The following is an 8,459-nucleotide window of genomic DNA, read 5'->3' as shown; positions in this document are numbered from 1 at the left end:
CCAGCTGCCTGCAATTACTGCAGGTTCGAATCTCGCCAGGCTCAAGGCTGACTCAGCCTTCCATCCTTTCTAAGGTAGGTAAATTGAGGACCCAGTTGTGTGGGGGCAATAAGCTGACTTTGTATAAATATACAAAAGGATGAAGGCTGTTGCTTAGCACATTGTAAGCCGCCCTGAGTCTCCGGAGAAGGGCGGCATATAAATCAAATTAAAAAAATAAACTAAAATTAAGATGCAATGGAGGTAAAGTTTTGTTTTGTGTATTATAGTGAGAGAAAAAATTCTTTTGACACACTTGTAAAAAATTAAAAGCATATAGTTTCCTTTCTTAATTCTTCTGCTTTTTCTATAGTTGATGTATGGCTCTGCTCCAGTGACAAATAAGGACAAACAGGCAGGTTTCTATCACCAAATGTTTCCAAATACGGACCTTCAGTATAAGGGAATTCTTCAGCTACTGCAGCATTTTAAATGGACGTGGATTGGGGTACTATTGGTGAATAATGAGAATGGGGAGAAATTTGTACAAAATGTGATACCCATATTTGCCCAAAGTGGGATCTGTTTTGACTTCATTGAAAGATTCCCATTTGCTTCTTATTCTACTGACATTGCCAGTACAGTGAAAGAAGGGATGCAAATACACAGCATTGTCATGAACAGCACCGTCAATGCAGTTTTAATTCAAGGTGAAATTGAAATAATGATAATTTTGAGAATGTTTCACTCTATGTCCAAATTTGAAGAGATACCATTACAACTAAAGAGTAAAATCTGGATTATGACAGCTCAGATGGATTTCACGTCTCTTCCCTTCCAGAGATGGGAAGATCTAGATTTTCTCCATGGGGCTCTATCCTTTGCGGTTCATTCAAAAGAAGTCCTAGGGTTTCGGGAATTTCTTCGGATGATAAAACCAAACTTCAAACAAGAAGATGATTTTATTAGGGTTTTCTGGGAAGAGGCATTTGGATGTGTGTTCTCAGGCACCTTAATTGATGAGAAGACCAATTCCAGGATGGACAGTCAACCGATTTGCACTGGTGATGAGAAGATAGAGACCCTCCCTGTATCCGTTTTTGAAACAGACATGACTGGCCACAGCTATAGCATCTACAATGCAGTCTATATTTTGGCACAAGCATTACATGTTGCTTATTCAACAACCTTCAAAAATAGAGCAAGAATAAGCAAAGTAGGACTTATTGAACTTCTCAAACTTCATCCATGGAAGGTAATGTCTCAAGTCATAGGGCTTTCTTCTCTCTATTTTCTTCATATATCACAGACACACAAATATGTACATTTGTCTCTACATCCTACAATGGCCATATTAAATATCTACTTCAATATCATTTTGCTTTGGTTACAGTTTATTTTCTCCCCAATAAAATAAGATTCCAAAAAAACAGATGGGGTCAGGAAAAAAGCAAAATGCCTTTCCATGAACATCCAAGGATTCATACTGAATACCTTTAGATATATTCCTTTCTGCTTTGCATTTATGTTAATATCTCTTAGACAAACAAAAACCATATTTGAGTATTGCTACGCATTAAATACCCTGATTTTTTTTCTTACTGTTTCTATTTCTTTTTTATATGTTTCAGGAAGTTTTCTAACTGAATTTAATTATTAGATGATATTTTCTTCAATATTATACCTAAAAGCATTTAAATATTATTATTATCTCCTTTTTAACTTAGTTATGAGACTAGTGGGAATTTCCTGAATTGGTTGAATGACAGCATGCAAATACAATATAATCAATCAATTAAATTTCTTTCTTCTGCGTTTGGCTGTAACATTTAATTAATTGCAGAATCCCTGGTTTACACATTTGTTTTACTCTTTCAGCTAAAAGGTTTTCCAACAACATACTTCTAAAGAAAATCAATACTCCTTCTGAATTTATCCTGAACATCTGAATTTAGAATAGAATGGATATGAACGTATTGTATAAATTGCTTTACTAGGCTAATCAAGGAGAGAAGCAGCTTAGAACTAAGGAGAAATTTCCTGACAGTTAGAACAATTAATCAGCAGAACAACTTGCCTCCAGAAATTGTAAATGCTCTAACACTGGATGTTTTTAAGAAGAGATTAGATAACCATTTGTCTGAAGTGGTGTAGGGTTTCCTGCCTAAACTGGGGGTCGGAGTAGAAAACCTCCAAGCTCCTTTCCAACTCTGTTATTCTATTCTATTCTATTCTATTCTATTCTATTCTATTCTATTCTATTCTATTCTATTCTATTCTATTCTATTTGTCTTGGCTGCTTTCTTCCACTCCAATCAAAGTCTCACAAAAAACCCTTCCCTCTAGTGTTTTCCAAGACTCAGATTATAAGATTTAAGGATGCTTGTAGTGTATATATTGAGAACTTGTCATAGGATGGTAGACACTGTTTGTCCCTTCCATTAAAATATAGCTTACATATAAAAATATATTTTCTTTCCCATATTTCAGCACTTTACAGATCCTGATGAATGGTTTGTCGCCTCCCTTTAGTCTCTGTTTTTTGTTTTGTAGTTCAATCAATTTGTAAGAAGCATCTCATTCAATAATACTGCAGGAGAAGCACTGTCTTTCAATCAAAATGGAGAACTAGAGGCTGGATTTGATGTCATCAATTGGGTCACATTCCCAAACAAATCCTTCTTGAAAGTCAAAGTTGGTGGAATAGGATCTGTGACTTCCCAAGAGGATATATTAAAAATTGATGAAGAAGCCATCATTTGGCCAAGAAGGTTCAACCAGGTTTGGATAATCCAGAATGAGGGGTGAACTGTGGGATAGTTCCAGTATTTCTCTTCTCTGAAATACTAAAAGATATGGCAGGGAATATTTGAAATTATTAATTTTAGGGGGTGGGACAAATTGACAAAACTCTCAACAACGTAAAAAAAAACCTTCAGAATTTATGTAATAATGCAAACGTGTAAACAAATGTTTTACACACACACACACACACACACACAGAGAGAGAGAGAGAGAGAGAGAGAGAGAGAGAGAGAGAGAGAGAGAGATACAGTGTTGAAAAGTGGAACAATTGATTTGTAACCAAAATATTTCCCAAATTTAGTATAACTATCTGAATCTATTCCATAAAATCTTCTGAATTATATAACCCATATCATTATATAATATACACAAACACACACATATATAATCTTAAATCACAACAGTAATCAGCATCTAACAGACTTCGTTAATGGTAATAAAATCTAAATGATGTGATTTATCTTGGTAGCTATTAACCAGAATACTAGAAAATTGCAAGGCCCTAGAAAGTTCAGGGGAAAAAAACACAAAGAAGACAAGGTAAATTGCCTTTGTTCCATGGTCAAGAGAGCTATACGGATGTATTTTTATGTCTGTAGAAGATGACCTTGACTCAAGGATGTTTTTACCTAGCATCAATAAAAATACACAGTAAAGTTTATGTGTGGGAACTCTGTAAATGCCATGGTATTTTCCTCCCTTTGTTTCTTTGCATTGACATCACTCACAAGGCTTCTCCCCAAACCTGATACAAAGTGGGAGCTTTGTAGATAATACAAATACTGCACAATGGAGTGGAAAATGCAAAGCATTCTCTTCTATCCTTTATTAACAGATCCGACCACTTTCTCTATGTAATAACTATTGCTCTTTGGGTTATGCTAAGACCAAAATAGAAGGGAAGCCATTTTGTTGTTACGATTGTCTTCACTGTCCAGAAGGGAAATTTTCCAATCTGATAGGTGAGTGACAAAAGATAAACGATGCACATTTGAACAATGTATTGTTATAAAGTACAAGGGATATTTACTTCTATACAGCCAAAACTTTCTCACAGTTTATAGATGTAGTGTTAAGTGTATATTATGATATGAATACACTCAGTGGTGGGCTCCAAATTTTTTAACAACTGGTTCTCTGCCCTAATAAGTGGCTGGTGGGCATGGCTGGTGGGGGGTCATGGGAGTAATTGGGCATGGCCAATTCACTTGTGTGGGTGATACCTGTGTGGGACAATCAGGGATGGGGAGGGTCTCCAGGGGTCTCCAGGGGGGAAGGAAGGAAACATCCAACCTGTGTGTGTGTGTCTGTGTGTCTGTGCACATGCATGTGTGTGTGTGTGAGAGAGAGAGAGACTGCGTCAAGTTAGACTGGGAAAGCTGGCTGCGAGAGAAGATGGGTAAGCTGGATCCAGACATTTCCCGGATCCCCTCATCTCCTCAAACTCAGAGGTGGGTTTCACATAATTTGACCAACATTTCAGTGCACAACAAAAATGTCATCGTGTATGTGCCTTCCACACATGCGCCCGGCCTTCTGTGCATTTGTTTGCTCGCCTCCTGCTTACATGCATGCACGCAGCTTAGAAAACATGGCTAAATAGGATGGCATAGTGCTGGGGCAGGTGGGCAAGCCCACCTGCAAGTGGCCACTACCGGTTCGCCTGAACCAGTCTGAATCAGCTGAATACCACCAATACTCTCTGCTAGCCCCATTCTTCACATGGGATTGCCCAGCAGCAGAGACAGAGAGAGAGAAGAGGGGAGCGGCAGCCACTAGCATTGAGGGGAGAGTGCCACACAGAAACTGAAGCACACAGAAATGCCGCCCCCTTCTCCCTCTCTGTCTCTGTTGCTGGGTGATCCCGTGCAAAGAAGGGGGCTAGTACAGGGGGGAAGAGTCTGAGGTTGCTGCTTCTGGGACGAGGGGACCTGGGATCTGTCTGGGTTTGGCTCACCTGGCTTCTCTTCATCTCACAACCAGCTTTTTGGGCCATTTCATGGACCATTTTCAGGCAGTTTCTTGGGCCATTCCATTTTCAGGCCATTTTTTGTGCCAATTTTGGGCAGGAAAATGCCCCAAAAAATGCCCTGAAAACAGTCCGAAAAATGGGCATGGCGGGGCCAGTCAATGGTCCGATTTGCCAGTTCTCTGAACCACGCAGAATCGGAACAACCGATTCTGGAGAACCGGTTTGAACCGGCAGAGGAGAACTGCAGAACTAGTAGTAAAGTGAATAGCTACATTTAGAGTGGTGATGAGTGCACTGATGGAAGACAAAAAGGCCAGATTAGGTACATGTTCCATGGAGAATGTCTATTTATGGACCCCTAAGGGTTGATACCAGGTTGACTGCACATAATCAATAATTAATGTCACTTCATTGTACAAGGACAATGCAATAAATCAGAGGGAATCCTTATTTCTCAGATATAGTTGATAACTTTTTCTGTGGGGGGGAAACATTGTTATAAACAAGCCTTTGTTTTTCATGCATCTTTCCACTTTGTATTTGCAATGCCATTGGAAGGATCTACTTCCTACAATGTAGGTGGAGCCTCAAAGAAAAAAAGGTGGCCCTTCAGTCTGCTGTAAACTTTCTTACCATACTTACACTGCACAACTTGTCTATTTCATACTTAATGACACTCTGACTCTTACATCCATTTATTTTCTTCATAGTGTCATCACCCACATTTTTTACTTCATGTCGTCTCAGTCATAAAAATAAAATTTGGTATAGTAGTTAAGTTATGGAAGATGGAGTGGAAAACCTAAGTTCCAGACTTGTCTTGGCAGATCCAGGTGACCTTTCAGTGGTCAATCCTTCTGAGATTTAATAAAATAGTTATAGTAAACAATTCACAAAAAAAAAAATCAAGAAGCTTCATCGATTTCTAAAGTCTGACTTAAAAACAAATACGTGTAAATACTTCAATAATGTTTTCTAATCCTGGTTTTATAGTTAGAATCAGTTTTCCAGTTTTTACTCCTAATAAAATTTAACTTAAAAGAAAAGCTCATATGCTTATTGTGCCAGCAGTTACAGGGCTGAAGACCTCAGACTGAGATAACAAAACTTCATGGTATCCTCAGAGCAGTGCATTCATATCCTTTCAGTTTAATTTTAGAACAATTATGTTTCTAACCTGATTTTTTTCCTAGATATGGACGACTGTTTTCCATGTCCAGAAGATCAGTATCCAAACAAGGAACAGAATTCATGTCTTCCAAAAACTGTAACATCCCTGACATATGAGGAAACTTTGGGGTCCATCTTGGCCATTTTTTCTCTTTCTTCCTCTTTTATCACAGTGTTGGTTCTGGGTATCTTCATTAAGTACCAGGATACGCCCATCGTCAAGGCCAACAACCGAAACCTCACCTACATCCTTCTCATTTCTCTACTGTTTTCGTTCCTTTGTGCTTTACTATTTATTGGCAAATCTCATAAAGTGACCTGTCTCCTTAGACAAAGTGCTTTTGGTGTCATTTTTACTGTAGCTGTATCATGCGTGTTAGCAAAAACAATTGTGGTCATTTTAGCTTTCATGGCCACCCAACCAAAGTCTACAATGAGGAAATGGGTGGGGAAAAGATTGGCCATTTCCATTGTATTTTTCTGCTCTTTCATTCAAGTAGTTCTTTGTACTGTCTGGCTGTTGACTTTTCCTCCATTCCCTGATTTCAATATGCACTTAATGGCGGAAGAAATTGTTCTGGAATGTAATGAAAACTCCTTTGTCATGTTCTACTGTGTCTTGGGCTTCATGTTCCTCTTAGCCCTTGTCAGCTTTACGGTAGCTTTCTTTGCCAGGAAATTACCAGACTCTTTTAATGAAGCCAAATTTATCACCTTCAGCATGTTGATTTTCTGCAGTGTTTGGCTCTCCTTTGTTCCTAGTTATCTGACTACAGGGGGCAAAAATATGGTGGCTGTGGAGATCTTCTCCATTATAACATCCAGTGGGGGACTCCTTGTGTGCATATTTTTCCCTAAATGCTATATCATCACACTGAAGCCTGAACTGAATAGCAAGCAACATCTAAGACAAAAAAAATAATTAAACAACTCTATTTCCTGTTTTTAATTTAGCATACAAAAGCAATAAGGCCCCAGAGTGAAGATATACAAACCTTTCCCATTTTTACTGAGGAACAATAATCATCTTAAAGGAGCCTACTTACTATTTTGGGGGTAAATGTATTGTCTTAAAACCTATATTTTCCTTAGCGTTAACTTCCTTTTTTAAAGAATGCTTTAAAATTCTTAACAACACTTTAATCAGCCTGTTATATAGTTTTCTTTGTCTGTGAAACAACTTGAAAGGGTTGGTATTAGCATAATGTCTCAAAGTTCGGCAAAGGGATTTATCAGATGTCCTTCTGTTTTTCAATTAATGAACGTGGTCTTGGTCTTGGCTTGTGTAAACCTGGAATAGCAGGTGATGATAGGAAATATGTATTGAAGGCATCTTCCCACGCATGATGCTAAAGAAGCAAATGATTTCAGGACATTGCTGTTGTTGTCTTTTAGTATTCTGAGACAAATAGCAAGGGCAAGTGCTAGAATATTATTGATTATTTAAAGATTAAACTACAGTAGAACCTCTGGTCGCAACCATAATTCATTCCATAACTTTGGTCGCAAACAGATTTGGTCATAATTTTGGAAAATTTTGGAAATTTGGCACTTACCCAAAAAAATGGCACGGAAGGGGAAATCGGCTGTGGAAAAAAAATTGTGAATTTTTTGGTCGGAACCAGATTTGTGGTCAAAAGCGTTCGTGACCAGAAGTTCTACTGTATGTATAATGAATGGCATATAGAATGAAGACTCCTTTGGCCTTATGTTGATCAAAAAATGCCAAAACATGACACTGCTGTATTTTCAAATGACTAACAGGAGAAAACAACTCCTTACAAGAATCTCGTACCCCATCGTCATTGCAAAATCTTCCTGAAATTCTTCACCTGTGGAACACCATGCAGACCACTCTCTTTGACCTGCTTTAATGTCATGCCATCTGCAATGTTGGAAAGAAAATATAATACAGCTGTTGCAGAGCAGAGTTGTCTGGCGATTTGAAACAACCAAAGATTCCAGCCCATATGTTCTTTTGATGTCCTCTCTATTGCAATCTTTATAACTCCATTTTCTGACAAAAATTCCACATTTTCCTTTCATACACATACATACACACACACACATATGTTGTTGTTGTTAGTTGTGAAGTTGTGTCCAGCCCATTGCAACCATATGGACAACATTCCTCCAGTCCTTCTTGCCCTCTATCATCCCTCCAGAGTCCATTTAAGCTCACGCCTACTACTTCATCCAGCCACCTCTGTTGTCCCCCTCTTTTGCCCTCAATCTTTCCCAGCATTAGGCTCTTCTCCAGTGAGTCCTTCCTTCTCATTAGGTGGCCAAAGTATTTGAGTTTCATCTTCAGGATCTGGTCTTCTAAAGAATAGTCAGGGTTGATCTCGTCTAGGACTGACCGGTTTGGTGCTCAGCCTTTCTTATGGTCCAACTTTCACAGCCATTCATTTCACATAGGAAAACCATAGCCTTGACTATAAGTACTTTTGTTGGCAGGGTAATGTCTCTGCTTTTTAGAATGCTGTCTAGATTTGCCATAGCTTTCCTCCCCAGGAGGAAGAGTCTTTTATTT

The 8,459-nt window shown here is 38.5% G+C and overlaps 2 protein-coding genes across 2 annotated transcripts; both read left to right on the top strand.

Moving 5' to 3' along the window:
- Positions 1-237: 237 nt before the first annotated feature.
- LOC148113812 (extracellular calcium-sensing receptor-like) lies at positions 238-2,787 on the top strand. The gene is made up of 3 exons (XM_087893405.1): positions 238-243; positions 353-1,234; positions 2,533-2,787. Exons 1-3 carry the CDS (start codon positions 238-240, stop codon positions 2,785-2,787), a joined length of 1,143 nt encoding a protein of 380 aa, XP_087749531.1.
- Positions 2,788-5,949: 3,162 nt separating this feature from the next.
- LOC148113811 (vomeronasal type-2 receptor 26-like) lies at positions 5,950-6,848 on the top strand. The gene has a single exon (XM_087894453.1). The coding sequence runs from the start codon at positions 5,952-5,954 to the stop codon at positions 6,846-6,848; it is 897 nt and encodes a 298-aa protein (XP_087750579.1). The 5' UTR covers positions 5,950-5,951.
- Positions 6,849-8,459: the final 1,611 nt, after the last annotated feature.

This window comes from Pantherophis guttatus, chromosome 4 (genome assembly GCF_059756535.1).
Source record: "Pantherophis guttatus breed Tessera chromosome 4, ASM5975653v1, whole genome shotgun sequence".
Lineage (NCBI taxonomy): Eukaryota > Metazoa > Chordata > Lepidosauria > Squamata > Colubridae > Pantherophis > Pantherophis guttatus.
The sequence above is the reverse complement of the archived record's forward strand: the minus strand, read 5'-3'. Positions and strand labels throughout refer to the sequence as shown.

Bases quoted from the DNA above. Each gene is read 5' to 3' on its own strand.
- LOC148113811 (XM_087894453.1), top strand. From the start codon at position 5,952: ATGGACGACTGTTTTCCATGTCCAGAAGATCAGTATCCAAACAAGGAA.
- LOC148113812 (XM_087893405.1), top strand. The intron at 1,235-2,532 runs GTAATGTCTCAA...TTTGTTTTGTAG, and splicing joins TCAAACTTCATCCATGGAAG to TTCAATCAATTTGTAAGAAG.